Source organism: Takifugu rubripes, chromosome 15 (genome assembly GCF_901000725.2).
Source record: "Takifugu rubripes chromosome 15, fTakRub1.2, whole genome shotgun sequence".
Classification (NCBI taxonomy): Eukaryota; Metazoa; Chordata; class Actinopteri; order Tetraodontiformes; family Tetraodontidae; genus Takifugu; species Takifugu rubripes.
Window position 1 is genome coordinate 7,212,463 of NC_042299.1, and position 15,427 is coordinate 7,227,889.

Genomic DNA, 15,427 nt, shown 5'->3' on the forward strand with positions numbered 1-15,427 from the left:
ATCAGGTATATAATAAATTGTATCTTATATATTCTGTGTGTGTGTGTATGTATGTGTGTGTTCTTGTATTTATGACATAGTGAGGACCAGAGAGCATCCTTCACCTGCAAAATGAGGACAAGAAGAGTTTGTCAGACCCAGGAGGCCTCTGGAGGACCATTGAAGTTCCATCATTTTGCTTCCAATTCCAGTCGTCCTCCCCGTGTATTCATCCACAGGTATCGCCGCTTTCATAGTTGTATACTGACCTCCGACCCCGCTGACCCACTCAACTCTACTGTACCGGTAGCTTATTTTAATTAATATAATGTATTCCATGATCTCTGCCTATTCTCTCCTCTACCTGTCATCTTCCCCCTCCTCTCCTCTCCTCTCCTCTCCTCTCCCTCTCCTCCCCTCTCCTCTCCTCTCCTCTCCTCTCCTCTCCTCTCCTCTCCTCTCCTCTCCCCCCCCCCCCCCCCCCCCCCCCCCCCCCATCAGCAGCAGGGTCCCCCTACATGAGCCTGGTCCTGCTCAAGGTTTCTTCCTGTTAAAGGGGAGTTTTTCCTTGCCACTGTTGCTTGTCTGGGGTCAGACCCTGGGATTCTTTAAAGCGCCTTGAAACAATTTTGATTGTAAGAGATGCTGAATAAATAAAGATTGATTGATTGATTGATTGATTGATCAAATTCTAAATTTGTCAAAGAAGGGTCGTTAAGGGTTGTTGCTGAAAATCAATTAAATTTTTTCACACCAGCAGATGCCACCAAACTGGAACTTCAGATATTGTTTGTGTTTATTACACACGATGGAATCATCATGGTCATCCTGCAGTCGCTGGCGACATATGTGTTTAAAATAGACCAAAGTGCTTATTGCCGTAGCTCCTTCAGTGTTTTTTACTTCACATTTCTTTGTTTTTCTGCTCCCACACTGGGTTCCAACGCTGGGTGAATGTTGTTATGAGTCGCCTACACCTGACTGATCTGATCACTTATAACTTTGCATGAGGCTCCACAAATATCAGAACAGTTGGTGTTGCTCTGTGTGTACAACTGCAGCTCAACACTTCTATTAACCTTTGGTCCTTCATCTGTTCAGCTTCTGTCTCTTAAGTACGCAGCACATGAGTTGCCTTCATGACCACCATCTGCAAAGAGAAAAAAAAGCTACAACCGGGTTTTGAACTGGAGCACGTTGCTTCTGTGTGGGATGGAGCTGCTTCACCTGTGTCGTCACATGGCAGAGTGAAGCTACTTGGTACATATCTATATTTTGGGGTCGTCCCACTTGTTGCCTCATAAAATTGTCATTTTTACTTAGTGGAACTGCAGAGAATGGTTTGATTGACAGTCCTTCGCACGTCACTATTCTGATGGTGGCAAAGACTTCTGGGCTCATTGCCACCCTCGATCTACCGATACAGACGAACTGGTTACACTCCTCTTAGTTTGGAGCTTCTACCAGTCTGATGGATCATCACGCAGATATTTAGCCAGAATGATGACAGGGTGAGGAAGCTCTTTGCTGCCTTATGACTGGCTGATTCAGATAGCAAGCAGGAAGTGCAGATGCGTTACTTTTTTTATTTCAATGGACATGGAATTCACACGCTTCCTGTTTTCACTGTACAACTGACTCATACACTCATCCCCTCACAAACACACACACACATACACACATGTGCGGTCCAACAGTTGAAGCTGCGCTGACTGGAAGCCACTTTGGAGAAGTATTTCTCCACCTGCTGTGGCTCCATAACAAATCCATTTTTAGAATCTCAAATGGGTCTAACATTAAAGTGTTACTATACTGTTGTCAGCTCAGCTGGAGTGGAAACAAAGTGAGGGAGTAAGCAAAAAGGACAGGGTTAGGACAGACAAGAATGCACACTGACAAGCCTCATGTGAAATAGGTGACAGTTTAAATATTATGTAATTAGCTCGGTTGAACATGGAAAGTTCCTATCAAAGATTGACAACCTTTCAACCAGATAATTATTAATTAATCAGCCCAAAAAAATGAAGCTAAAGACATTAACACAAATCTAAATAGGTGGAGGTGGTATCACCTTATTTGTGTATTTGTCCAGTACTTTTTATGATAATTAAGAAAACTGATCAGCAACAACACCTGCAGAATTCTACTCAATACTTTTTTCTGTAGTTCAGTAAAAAGGTAACAACTGGCTTCAGAACTCTTTGGTGGTTCTGCTGGATGTTCTAACCCAGAGCTGCTAAGAAGCAGAAGAAACAAGCTTCCATTTGAGGGGAACTTTTTCTGTTTCTGTTTCTGTTCTCTTCTCAGTTCTCAGACTGTAGGATCCACTCAAGTCCTTGATACACAGCAGCCAGCTTATGATCTAGTCTCATCTGGTCTTCTTCCACTTTATCCCTTTTTAGGTCATGGGGAGGGTGTACAGGAAACAGGAACAAAGCAAACAGTAACCTGTTAGCAGCAGGACAAGTAAATGAGCAGAGCAATATCGCAGCCCGCCACCAGGGCACCCGACACTGGCCTGAGTGTCGAGAGAAGTGAACGTGCACACTTGGACACTTCTATTAACCTTTGATCCTTCATCTGTTCAGCTTCTGTCTCTTAAGTACGCAGCACATGAGTTGCCTTCATGACCACCATCTGCAAAGAGAAAAAAAAGCTACAACCGGGTTTTGAACTGGAGCACGTTGCTTCTGTGTGGGATGGAGCTGCTTCACCTGTGTCGTCACATGGCAGAGTGAAGCTACTTGGTACATAACTATATTTTGGGGTCGTCCCACTTGTTGCCTCATAAAATTGTCATTTTTACTTAGTGGAACTGCAGAGAATGGTTTGATTGACAGTCCTTCGCACATCACTATTCTGATGGCGGCAAAGACTTCTGGGCTCATTGCCACCCTCGATCTACCGATACAGACGAACTGGTTACACTCCTCTTAGTTTGGAGCTTCTACCAGTCTGATGGATCATCACGCAGATATTTAGCCAGAATGATGACAGGGTGAGGAAGCTCTTTGCTGCCTTATGACTGGCTGATTCAGGTACCAAGCAGGAAGTGCAGATACGTTACTTTTTTTATTTCAATGGACATGGAATTCACACGCTTCCTGTTTTCACTGTACAACTGACTCATACACTCATCCCCTCACAAACACACACACACATACACACATGTGCGGTCCAACAGTTGAAGCTGCGCTGACTGGAAGCCACTTTGGAGAAGTATTTCTCCACCTGCTGTGGCTCCATAACAAATCCATTTTTAGAATCTCAAATGGGTCTAACATTAAAGTGTTACTATACTGTTGTCAGCTCAGCTGGAATGGAAACAAAGTGAGGGAGTAAGCAAAAAGGACAGGGTTAGGACAGACAAGAATGCACACTGAGAAGCCTCATGTGAAATAGGTGACAGTTTAAATATTATGTAATTATCTCGGTTGAACATGGAAAGTTCCTATCAAAGATTGACAACCTTTCAACCAGATAATTATTAATTAATCAGCCCAAAAAAATGAAGATTAACACAAATCTAAATAGGTGGAGGTGGTATCACCTTATTTGTGTATTTGTCCAGTACTTGTTATGATAATTAAGAAAACTGATCAGCAACAACACCTGCAGAATTCTACTCAATACTTTTTTCTGTAGTTCAGTAAAAAGGTAACAACTGGCTTCAGAACTCTTTGGTGGTTCTGCTGGATGTTCTAACCCAGAGCTGCTAAGAAGCAGAAGAAACAAGCTTCCATTTGAGGGGAACCTTTTCTGTTTCTGTTTCTGTTCTCTTCTCAGTTCTCAGACTGTAGGATCCACTCAAGTCCTTGATACACAGCAGCCAGCTTATGATCTAGTCTCATCTGGTCTTCTTCCACTTTATCCCTTTTTAGGTCATGGGGAGGGTGTACAGGAAACAGGAACAAAGCAAACAGTAACCTGTTAGCAGCAGGACAAGTAAATGAGCAGAGCAATATCGCAGCCCGCCACCAGGGCACCCGACACTGGCCTGAGTGTCGAGAGAAGTGAACGTGCACACTTGGACTGAGAAGGTTTTAATTCTCAGCACTCTCTCGTCTACTTATGCAGTTTTTTTCATTTGTGACTCATTCAGACTGTGCGTTGTTGTCATGGTGACAGAATATCCTGCACTCATCAACAACTGGCTACGAACTTTTCTTTTTCTGTTCGGTTGCAAGTGTACTTTAAAAAGGCGACTCAGACGGTCGGCACAGATCCAAACACCAGGAGGAACAATGACTTCTTAGTATATTTCACCCTTTCAGATATCATTGTTAACTTTCATGAATATATATTATTGATCAGGAAAATGCAAACACTAATAACGTAATAACACATAAATTGCATGGTGTTTTTATTCTGGGATGGGTAATTTAAAAGTTTTTTTCAGATGTAGTCCATAGGTAATCAGAGAAGGATAGTATTTGGTTAAAACATTTATAGTCATTCAGTCAAACATTTATACTACTAGTATACAGTGTAGTCAGTTTAGCTATTTCAATTAAGTCAAACGGCATTTTTACTGTTACAAAGAGTGGCTGATTTGACAAGAAAAATGCAAATGGCGGCTCATTTGACAGCGGTGGCCTAAGGCACATTCATCAGCTGCACCGGTTAGACCACTGGTTGTTACCCATAATTATCAAAGTCAGTATTTTATCATTTCATCTGCACGGAACAATTATAAAACACCCATAAATAGTTTTACTTTAAATGTGATCAGTTTACACTGTACAGCGTTAACCTCAGGGATCTTAATATGAAGCTAAATGTAGAATATTCATTTTAGCAAACATCTGAAAGAGTTATTTTATGTTGAATATTTTTGTGGTTTCTTAAACAGGGAAGGAGATGCCTCAACATCTGTTACAAAGTGAGAAATATAGGCTAAAGCTTCCAGAATAGGACAGTAAATTCAGCTGGATCTTATTGGGAGCTTGACCATTATGCTTTGTTGATAGCAAAAACACTTTGATCACTGCCTGATCAAAGCAAGTTTTTGACTATGATCATAGCTGTCTCTTTGGTTTCAGTCAGTCAACTAACAGTCAATTAACAGCGCGCTTTGTAGGTCACCCGAACACATGCTAAATCTTGTTTACAGCAAAAAAGTCAGCCATAATCTTTCGATTACTGTTGCGATTACTATTGGCTTGGCTAGGCATAACCCTGGATCGTCTATAGCGCGCTACCTTTGATAACATATTCTGCTACACTGCTGTAGTGGTTTTATGCTAGTTATTTGGACTGTCTGTACTCTGAGGAGTCTGAAAGCACCCTGACAGCTAGACACTGAAAAAACAAGGTGGGCTGGAATTTGCCTACATCGCCTTCGCTTGAAATTACTTCTTTTTGCCCTGTGGTGAAAACATCTGCCTTCACCATGGACCCCATGGTGATGTCAAAGTATGTCCACGGTGTCATGATCATGATCGGCGGTTTGAGTTTGCTCTTTGCTGTCTTCACAATTCTGTACCTCATCTGCGGCTTCCTGCCGTTGTGGCTGAAGCGCCTCCGCAAGGAGCCCCAGAGGGAGCAGCACCAGTTCCCAATCGACGTGGAGGCAGGCAACCCAAGGTCCGTGCCCATTTTTCCTCCACCGCGCCCTGCGCCACCTTACCAGCCACCCTCAGTGACACACCCTCCCCAGAGCTGCTCTCCTCCAGCTCCTCTACAGGTTCCTCAAGCTAACAGGGTTAGCATACCAGGTAATGATTCCAGGCTCTGAGTGGTGGTTATAATGATAACGTTAATGCTAATGTTTTAATGTTAACGTAAAATCAGCTACTACAAAACTAGAACCTCTGGACCTCAGGCAGACTCATCAAATTAGTCACATCAAATTTCACCATGTTGGGTTAATTCTTATAATATGCAACTGAAAACAAGTTAGCAATTAAACAAACCCCACTATGGTTATTTCTCTGAATGCTTTATGGTTTGTATGTGTTAAAGGGACTTTTGGATGTCGACCACAGTTTCAGGCAAGTTGAGTTAGTGTCTAATCAGAATTTGAAATGACTGGGTTGTCACCAAAAAAAAGCAAATAAGGGGGCGCATGGATACTGTGAAAAGTTGGTAGGCAGCAGGAATACAATCAGAGTCCAGAAAAGAACGGCCTATTTCTCTTCTGAGTCAAGGTTTGCCAAGTTGGTTTCATCCACCAGACTCAAGCTTTTGGTTGCCCAGTAGTTTGCCCCTCAGGCTAGAGGACTGGTAATGATTTAAACATGACAATTGATCTTGTGTTGATCATTTCTGAGGTTTAAATTGTTTCTTCCTTCCTCCAGACCCAGACGTGTTAGGGAAGCCACCCTCTTACGAGGAGGCTTTGCTGATGAGCGCTCCGCCTCCGTCCTACAGCGAGGTCTTGGCTGACTCCAGGGGTGGCGGTCGCAGGAAGTACGGGGTTCTTGGTCCAACCTTCACTTTTGAGATCTGCAATCTTCCCGTCTCTGCACCGGGGGGCCGCCCCCTTCAGGTCACCTCTACTATGACGTCCATTCCTCGTCGAGAGCACAGGAATCACCACCATAGCACGAGATAGACTCCAGGAACTCCACAGATGAAAACAAATACCTAAAGTTGGAACTCTGAGGTTCTATAAGCCTTTTCATAATGCTGAGTGTTCCTATAGTGCAACCCCAACTCTTCCTCTTTCTCCATTTTCCTCTACCCTTAAAAATGATCTATAAATCCATGTCAGATAAATGTGCATTTTACTGCCGGAGTCTGTCCTCTACTGCTGATTCCAGACATGGCCTTGAGCTCCTGGACTTCTGTTCTATTACAAGTGATACCTTCAGCTACGGATAGATTATACTCTAACTCCTATATCTCTATATAATGAACGGTTCTATTACTGGTGTAACTGCTGATGTTCTCCCCATATGTGACATCTCGTGCACATTTGTCCATCCCAGGGAGAGGCTGTGGCTCCCCTTCAGATTTTTTCTTTTTCCCTTTTTCAGGTTTTTGAAGTTGTTCCTGATCTGGTTTGAGGGTGTAAAGGCTGTTTGTGATTTTGAGATCTAAATAAATTTGATCTGATTTGATTTTTGATTTGTCTTCCCAGAGAGCTCAACAGAAGCTGTAGCGCTGCGAAGGTTGTCGTGACTTCAATGCATTGCGGGGATGTGTAGGCGAATGCTGCCTCTTAATTAGACTTAAAACCTACCTCTTTGAAAGAGTTTATTATCACTAATTCTGTAGTCCCAGTTACTATCATTTACAGACAAATTATCATACTTAGGGGGTCGTCTAATCATTAGGTTAACATCTTAGCTATGGTGCTATAGGCCAAGGCTGCCGGGGTCCAGAAACATGATCACCTGACAGGCCTCTGTCACCCCACTGGGTCATGACTGCCTCTCCTCTCCTCTCCTCTCCTCTCCTCTCCTCTCCTCTCCTCTCCTCTCCTCTCCTCTCCCCTCACATCCCCTCGCCTCCTCTCCTCTCCTCTTGTAACCCATCCCCTCACCTCGCCTCCTGTCCTCTCGTCTTCCCTCACCTCCTCTCCTCTCGTCTCCCATCCCCTCGCCTCCTCTTCTCTTGTCTCCCATCCCCTCACCTCGCCTCCGCTCCTCTCGTCTCCCCTCGCCTCCTCTCCTCTCGTCTCCCATCCCATCCCCTCGCCTCCTCTCCTCTCGTCTCCCATCCAAACGCCTCGCCTCCTCTCCTCTTCTCTCCTCTCCCATCCCCTCGCCTCACCTCCTCTCCTCTTTTCATCAACAGATCTAGCCGGCTTCATAGCTGTATGCTGACCTATTGACCTCCGACCCTGCTGACCCACTCTACTCTTATACCAGCAGCTTGTACTATTAATGTATTTCTATTATCTCTACCTAGTCTCTCCTCTACCTGTCCTCCCCCTTCAATCATAAATAAGGATTGATTGATTTGATTTAATCAATCAATCATTATTTGGCATTTAGCTGTGTTTGCAGCTAATCCTACACATTACACAATAAAACATGTGTCACAGCTTTGTGTCGTCATGGTTGATTGGAGGAGCAGAAAGTCGTACCAAGCAAAGAAACAAGCACATTCATTCCTCTACCTTTCAGCGCTTGTCTGTTGTACCTTCCTTTCTTCTGTTCCTGTAATTGAGGTCAGACTGCTGTTGCCATGGCTCCTGCTACTGTTGTCCATGAAGACCTCTTTTATTATCTGCTCTGATTGCTGCAGACTCGCGATCACAGTCAGAAGAGAAGGTTGTGTTTGGCCGTTGAGCCATCCGTGACGCCAAATACCAATTTTACTGGTTCAAACCACCGAAGTGACGCTGCTGGCTCGTTAGCACACCTGCTAACATGCTTTGCTATTGTTGTTGTGTGTTATGTCAAATTCCATTGAAATAAAATAATTTATCTGCTTTTATCTGGAACCTGGAACAATGGCCGGAGTGAGTGAGAACGTCAACTTTAATGAAAAGCTCATTGGCTTTGATGTTTAATTTATGTTTTTGATATCTAAGAATGTTCCGATATGTTAACAATCAGTCCGATAATGAAGAAATGTCTGTTTTGCAACAAACAGCACGTTCGATTTTGGCAGCTGATTGAGATTGGAGCTTGAAGTTTGTTTATAGATGATGTTCTTCTGTTCGCGTTACCCTTCTGACCTCTGCAGCTTCCACTTGAATTACTCCACATCCTCGCCGCTGCCTCTTCTGAACTTCTGCATCAACTCTTTTGATGCCTCCGCCTCTCCCTGTTAGCCTCAGAGTTATTCACACCATTCCTCTCCTGATTGTATCTCCTTTAGAAACACTCAAGAGGAGATGGAATCTGCCACTTTTTAGCAGTCTTACTAAAACCAAGCTCTTAATTTCCCTCCCTCATAGCCATGTTTACTGAAGGAATACTTTGGCTGATGGAAATAAAGAAGAATCAACCCAGAGAGCTGCAGGACTGACCTAACTTCAAACCACATCTCCACAACTGATTGTTAATTTTTATTTAAAGCACGGTACACACATAAAGATAATCGTACTGTTTCTGTGCCAACTTCCCCCTTCATCCAGTTATCTTATACCTTATAAGATTATTCCTTGGACTGAGGTGTCAACAGTGAATTTGTCCCAATAATTGACTCCAAGGGGCTGACAATCATAAATGTTAAAAAAAATCCCATTCCCTCTTCTAGTACATGCTCATTCATGTTGGGTGTTCTGGTTGGTGATGCTTTATGCTTCTTTGTTTTTGTCAGAACATCGAGCACACAAGATTTCTGGCTTCAACATTCTAGATCGGCAGCGGGACAGAATCTTGATGTGTGGTAGGATTATCAGAGCGCACAGTACGATCCAAACTCTGCAATGCCTGATTTATTATCTTTATGTGTGGGGTCTACAGATAAAAGACATCTCTGACATTTAGAAAATCTGTAAGTGTTCCCTGCTTAACTATCACTTCCTGGCCTTCCTGGTGAAACAGCATTAACAGAGTTAGACAATACCAACCGAGAGCTTCCATAATTACAGTACAGGTCTGGTCAGAGATTAAAGCCATTATGCTGCTATTAGTTTACCCCTATTATTGTTTAACATTTATTCCAGGTGGTTTTTCTGTTTTGCATTTTGTACATTTTCAGTGAGTGAATTAAAATAGAATTAAAATAAGTCAGCATTTTTAAAATGTCTTCTCAATAAACAGAATCTTTTGGTTCATCAAAGATGTTTTATTCCACTCGACATCTCACACCCTCCTCTGTACGGATTTCCAAATCATTTCTGCTCAGTCTCATTTAAAAGTATCGCATTATGTTGACTTTTCAAGGCAATGCCTTAAAATAAACCCAACAGCCTACCAGAAACTTGTCAATGATGCAGATGTTTGCATGAAAGGTATAAAGGTTTTGTGACGAAGAACCAGGAGTTTCTTATTCTAAATCGGATCCACGACTTGCTGGAAAATCAATGTTTCTGCTCCCATGAGCAGTCGATGTCAGTGGTGATGCCACCCATCTGCTGAAGGTTTACTTAAATGATCAGGATGGTTTTATCTTTGAGAGGGAGAGGTTGTGCAAAAAAAATGACCCAATATCTTCACAGGTGAGCATTTAAAGGGTAAAAGTGTGCGCGTTAAACCCAAACTAAGCCACAGCAACATGGCATGTGAGGCTGAGTAACGGCAGCAGCTAATACACAGAAATCAGTCAGACAGCTGAGGAAACAGGTGTGGGCTCAAAAATACTAAAATAAAGTCTTTATTACTGACTAATTTCTTCTGAGTTTGGGTTTGTTTTTTCTGTTATCTGTGCTGGTCAAAGAACAAAATAAAGAAATCAATGCATCGGCACAACAGTTCATCTTTTTCCACTAGTGTGCAATTCAATCACAATCAAACTCCCATCAAAGCCTGGGATGAATAAAGCAAAATATATTGTCTTCTCAGGTGTTGGTGATTAATCAAAGGTGCTTTATTCAGAAACCAATCAGAGCCCGTTTCCTCTGAATATTGAAGGATCTGAGGAGCCGAAGCAGCTGATTGCAGACGCTCTGGTAGCATCTTTGGTTGTGATTAATGCCCAGAAACAGCTCAGAGGAAAGTTCAAGGTCCTCTCATAGAAGACAGGAAGGTAGAGCTGGACATGAAAGCCCTCTATTTACTGTTCAAATTACAAAATTCTACTGAAGAGACATTTTTACTGTTTCCAGAAAACAGAAATCAGACACTCTCAAGTCACATAATCAAAGTTAAAAGTATATTTCTTGAAGATAGAAACATTAAAGCAAAGAGAAGGAAGTTTGTTAGTGCTCTGAAATTATTGTGAAGACACCTAGTGGACGAAGTGTGAAACAAGATAAAATGGTTGAAACCTGGAGATTATGTTTAATGTTTTTGCTTTTGTATTACAGATTAAAGTCACCTAACTAAAGTTTAAGGTCTTTTCAACCATTTTACCTTTTCTCCTCAGTACAACTGAGAAGAATTTAAAAATTGGTCAGCTTTACAATCCTTGAATCATTTTGTCTTAAGTGACTGTTGGATACCTGGTTATAAGAGTTCAGTCAGTACTGTAACCCTGAATTTCTGGGGAAAAAAATGTAAAAATGGGATCCAAAAGTGGTTTTAGCACTGTAGCATCGACACTCCGAAAATCAGAGAAATTCAGGATGAAATCCTGGAACATTTTAACAGAAACAAGTTCTGAGACCACACACACACACGCACGCACGCACGCACGCACATCCTGCCGGACTTGCCAGAGTGACTAAATGCCAAATCAATAAAAGATAAAGCTTCTAAAAGAACTGTTGCACTGGCAAAAAACAGAGAGCAGCAGGAGCCTCAGTAGTTCTCAGGTATTTTTAGCTCTTTGAGAATGAGGCATCAGGACGTTCTTAACATGAAGAATGTCACAGTTTGACATCTGATTGCAGATGTCAAACTGTGGCAATCACACCTGCAGCCATTAAAGAGCTAAATGTATCACTGAGTCACACAACTGAGCTTTTAATGACGTCTAAATACTTTGCATCCATGGAAATGTTAGCTGCTAGTAAGTATGATGTTTATTGTTGAGCAAGAAAATAATTAATCTGTTAAAGTTTGTTGTTTGAATCTGGCCTAACTGGTTTCAGACCACAGCTGCTGATGACATCATCAGCTGGAGATGTCAGCTCCCTGTCCTGGAATCTTTATTTTCATTTATTTTTAATTAAATTTAACATGGTTTGAGGGAGCCGTAAGAACTAAAGTATTTTGCAATATAATTATTGAAATAAAATGATGGGAAACAGTAAAAAGCGTCCCAAATGGAGGTTGGTTTGGTTAACCGTTTAATTAAAACCTCTTCATTAAATTGTTGTGTATTTGGTGCATAATTGTCTTAAAATTTGAGGATTTCGTTGAAGAGGAGCAGATTTGTTTCAGCCACAAGGAGACGGGAGAAGAAAAAAGGTCAGATAGAAAAGCCAACACATTTACAAGCCATTTAATCTCACATTCAGTCTTCATTATATAAAGAACAAGGAAAAAGGACTAAAAAAAAAAATCAACTCTCATCGGCTGTTGGTGAAAGAAACAAAGACAAGAGAATAAATAAAATCTTTTATTGTTTAAATGCTAAAACGAGGCCTAAATGCAAGATTATCTGACTTGCAGAGGTGAAAGTTTTGAGAGGAAAGCAGAAGGAAAGTGAAAAAGAGGTAAGAAAGAAGAAGTGTGGATACACATGGCAGCTTTTATAACCGTTGTTAAAGCACTACAGACTAAAGTGTGTCAGCTGCGTCGCCGCTCGCTGGGCTTCACTGTCTCTACGATGCAGCGGCGCGCTACGTTAATGTGATAACTCATTTACACGGACAAAGTCCCCGTTTCCCTACTACATCTGCATAGCAAAAGAAAACAAAGAAAGAAAAATAAAACAAATAAATAACAAACACGCGGGAAAATAAAAACAAATCCGAGCCTTAAAATGAAAACTCAACACTTTTCTTCAGTGGCTACTGTTTGTTTTCATCTAAAAGATAATACAGAAGTAAATTTGATGCAAGAATCGTTGTTATTATTATCATTTTTTTGTGGGTGTTTTTTTGGACTTTTTTAGAAAGTTTTTATTCTTAACGAAGCGCACTTCCTTCTCCCTCCCGTCCACTCGGTGGCATCTGGCCAGTTAATCGTCCTCGTCGTCAACCACGGGGTCCGTGTCCCAGCAAGTGATGTCAATCTCTGGAGACAGAAACAACGGAAACATCTTTATAGGGACTCTGTCTCCCTCTCATGGACGGTTAATGTAAAACAATCAAAAACACAAACTTCTCAAATAAAGTTGTTAAGAAAATGGGCCCAACAAAGGTAAAAACATCTCACCTGGTGGCTTGTTATAAAAGATCGGTGCAGGTTTAGCCGAGGTCTCTTCTGATTGGCCAAACTCTTCCTCCTGTGATTGGCTGAAATAGCCCTCACTCGCCTGTGAAAACAAGAAAATTCGTGACTAAATTACAGAAAAACAAACAAAAAAACCCAGAATCACTCAGTCAATCATCACTGAACCATTCTGACCTGAGTCCCTTCCTTCAGCAGTGTCTCCCCATTGGTCATCAGCAGCTGTCCTTCATCCAGCTCCTCACCGGACGCATGCTGCAAAGCATGCTGGTAGCTGAGGGTCATCTGGTCCGAGGCCGCCAGGTCCACCAGGCTGGCGGGTTCATCCTCCGGACCAGAGCAGAACGTCCCGTCCATCATTTCGTCGAAGCTCAGGAGGGACTGAGGCTTGGTGCTGGTCGCCGCAGCGCTGGGAGGGGCCTTATCTTGGGTGACCTCATCCATCAAGTCCACCAGATTGGAGGGTTTGGAGGTCTGTGCAGTATCAGACGGAGGCTGGGAGCTGCTGTCCCACAGGTCCACCAGGTTGTTAGTCCCAGACTCCCACACGGAGGAGCTTGAGGTTTCACGGACCTGCGGCGCCACACTCTGCACGGGCTTGGTGGGCGTTGACTCATCAAACAGTGGTTTCTGCTCCTCATTTGGCACCGAATCTGGTTCAGAAACCAGAAATAAATTCCAGTAAACATTCAAAAAAAGTTGCCTTTATTCACATTTTGTTACAGTGTTGATTGGGTGATTGATTGTTTTAGAGAGCTTAAGGTAATAAAATGTTGATTTTTAAAGAATAACTTCAAGTATTTAGATAATAAATAGAAGCAAAATTAAATGCAAACTGTTTAAACCACAGATTGAAGTCACTAAAAGCTTTTATTTTAGTTATTTTTTCTGTTTTACCCCAGTCATCCCTGTAGTCCTCCTCATCCCTGCTTGAGTCCTCTTTGATAGCCGTGGTCACTATTTTGGGGATGGGAGACACGGCGGCCATGTTGCGTTCTGTGCTTGCTTCATCATCAGGATCTATAAAGGAAAATGTTAATAGAATCCTCTCAGAATTTAGCATTGTTGAAACATTCAAGCACATAGAACATACAAATGTTCATTAGCTTTGTTTATTAGCAGAGCTACCAACTTAGCTGTATTGGTCTGCAGTTTGTGGATTTAATAATCTGGTCCAGACTGTAATACCAACATTGCATGACTGACAAATGTGGTAAACATTTATTCCCATGCCATGATGAAACATTCTGATTCCAACTGGCTGTTAACATCTCAACATGTTAGCATTTAGAAAGCAAGGGAAAAACCCAAATTACCACAACAGAAAATGGTATATTCCAATGATGATCAAGATGAGAGATAAACAATTGTCACTGTGTTATTGTCTATGTATACGACACAAGTTACGACACGATTAAATCTATGCTTTATTTTAATGATGTTAAAATGGCAACGCAACCATTTTCCAGAGCTTTTTAGGATTAATTCAATATGAGGTAAATGTTTTCATCTTGAGAGTTACGTTGATGAGAAATCAACTCTGGAAGTTGGTCATTGCTCAGAGATGTTCACCCACTTCAGTGGGCTGCACACAAAGACACAACCTTCGACACAACCACAGTCACCATGACAACGTGACGCGCTTTCACAAGCAAACACTCACTGGTCGTTCAGCCGATCATTTGAATTTGAGCGTTTAAACGGAGGTGGGTGATGTCATCCGGGGTCAGAAAAGGGAGGGAGGTGAAAGAAAACCAATGAGAATCTGCAGTTAAGGAGGCATCGTTGCTCATTTCTGACGGACCGCGAATTAGCTTGGTACGTAGTTAAACCGTAAAACATCAGCAAAGGTTCAAGTTCTTCTAATGCTGGCAGCTTGTTGGAAGATGAAATAGGAGGAGACACCAGACTGGACTCACACAAAAGCACGAACAGCTTCACAGCCAATAAGGAGCGCGGGCCATACTTGTGTTCATACCCGCCCGTTAGCTTTTTACCAAGGGAAGTTGAGTGTAGTTTAGAAGTTAATAGTTCTGTAGTCCTGGGGGATTTTAAGAGGCAAACAGGCGCTTAGCATCAAGATTTATAGAATACTATTTCAAAGAGCCACGCGTGTGCCCAGTTTAACAACTAGAATGATTTTAAAGGCCTAACCTTTTCAAAATATTTTTTTGTTTGCTGCCATAATTTTACTGGGAGTGATGTAATATTTGGTGGGGGGGCAGTGGGGTTTCCTGAATGGGTGGGACGGATCACATTGGTGATCGTTCCTTCTACTGCTGTGCTGTACCTACCGGCTGCAGCAGTGACGGGCTGTTTCCGTGTGTGTGTTGGGGTGCGTAGGGGCGATATGCCCCGGTGAGGGGGGGTCGGACTGGGACTGCTGGAGCTGTGCTGCTGCCTCAAGAATGGGCTGTCCACACGGCCTGGCGGTCGCACGCACAGACAAAAACGGGACAAGACGGAGAGACGAAGCAGACACAAAGCAAAATAGAGAGATAATGGTAGGGATTTCAGCCCAGAGGATTGTGGGATGCGTAGTACACAAAAAAAAGATATTCACAGAGGAAGGGGTGGGTGAGTGAAGGTGTGGGCCCAGGAAGTGG

General features: G+C 42.5%; 2 protein-coding genes across 8 annotated transcripts in view; one reads left to right on the plus strand and one right to left on the minus strand.

The window, feature by feature from the left end:
- The first annotated feature begins 2,715 nt into the window (after window positions 1-2,715).
- prr7 (proline rich 7 (synaptic)) lies at window positions 2,716-7,782 on the plus strand. 3 transcript variants are annotated; one of them, XR_003890949.1, is made up of 3 exons: window positions 2,716-5,696; window positions 6,279-6,586; window positions 6,960-7,043. XR_003890949.1 is itself a non-coding variant. In XM_029848207.1 (2 exons), exons 1-2 carry the CDS (start codon window positions 5,372-5,374, stop codon window positions 6,533-6,535), a joined length of 582 nt encoding a protein of 193 aa, XP_029704067.1. In that variant the 5' UTR covers window positions 2,718-5,371; the 3' UTR covers window positions 6,536-7,106. The 3 variants fall into 3 exon arrangements, 1 of the variants encoding a protein (XP_029704067.1); XR_003890948.1 differs by lacking the exon at window positions 6,960-7,043 and adding an exon at window positions 7,723-7,782 and having other exon boundaries at window positions 2,718-5,696; XM_029848207.1 differs by having other exon boundaries at window positions 2,718-5,696; window positions 6,279-7,106.
- A 1,871-nt stretch (window positions 7,783-9,653) lies between these two features.
- The window catches only part of dbn1 (drebrin 1), a 37,675-nt gene continuing 31,901 nt past the window's right edge, over window positions 9,654-15,427 (minus strand). For 2 of the 5 annotated variants that reach the window (XM_029848173.1, XM_029848171.1), the window contains 5 exons: window positions 15,116-15,247; window positions 13,719-13,841; window positions 12,999-13,474; window positions 12,807-12,906; window positions 9,654-12,665 (listed from right to left, as the gene is read on the minus strand). In XM_029848173.1, the coding sequence (XP_029704033.1) occupies window positions 12,610-12,665; window positions 12,807-12,906; window positions 12,999-13,474; window positions 13,719-13,841; window positions 15,116-15,247 (887 nt within the window). In that variant the 3' untranslated portion in view covers window positions 9,654-12,609. The remainder of the gene's footprint in view (window positions 12,666-12,806; window positions 12,907-12,998; window positions 13,475-13,718; window positions 13,842-15,115; window positions 15,248-15,427) is intronic. The other 3 variants (XM_029848172.1, XM_029848175.1, XM_011611191.2) reach the window with 3 other exon arrangements.

Coding starts and splice junctions, on each gene's coding strand:
- prr7 (XM_029848207.1), top strand. CDS start 5,372: ATGGACCCCATGGTGATGTCAAAGTATGTCCACGGTGTCATGATCATG. Junction 5,697..6,278: donor TAACAGGGTTAGCATACCAG/GTAATGATTCCA, acceptor TCCTTCCTCCAG/ACCCAGACGTGTTAGGGAAG.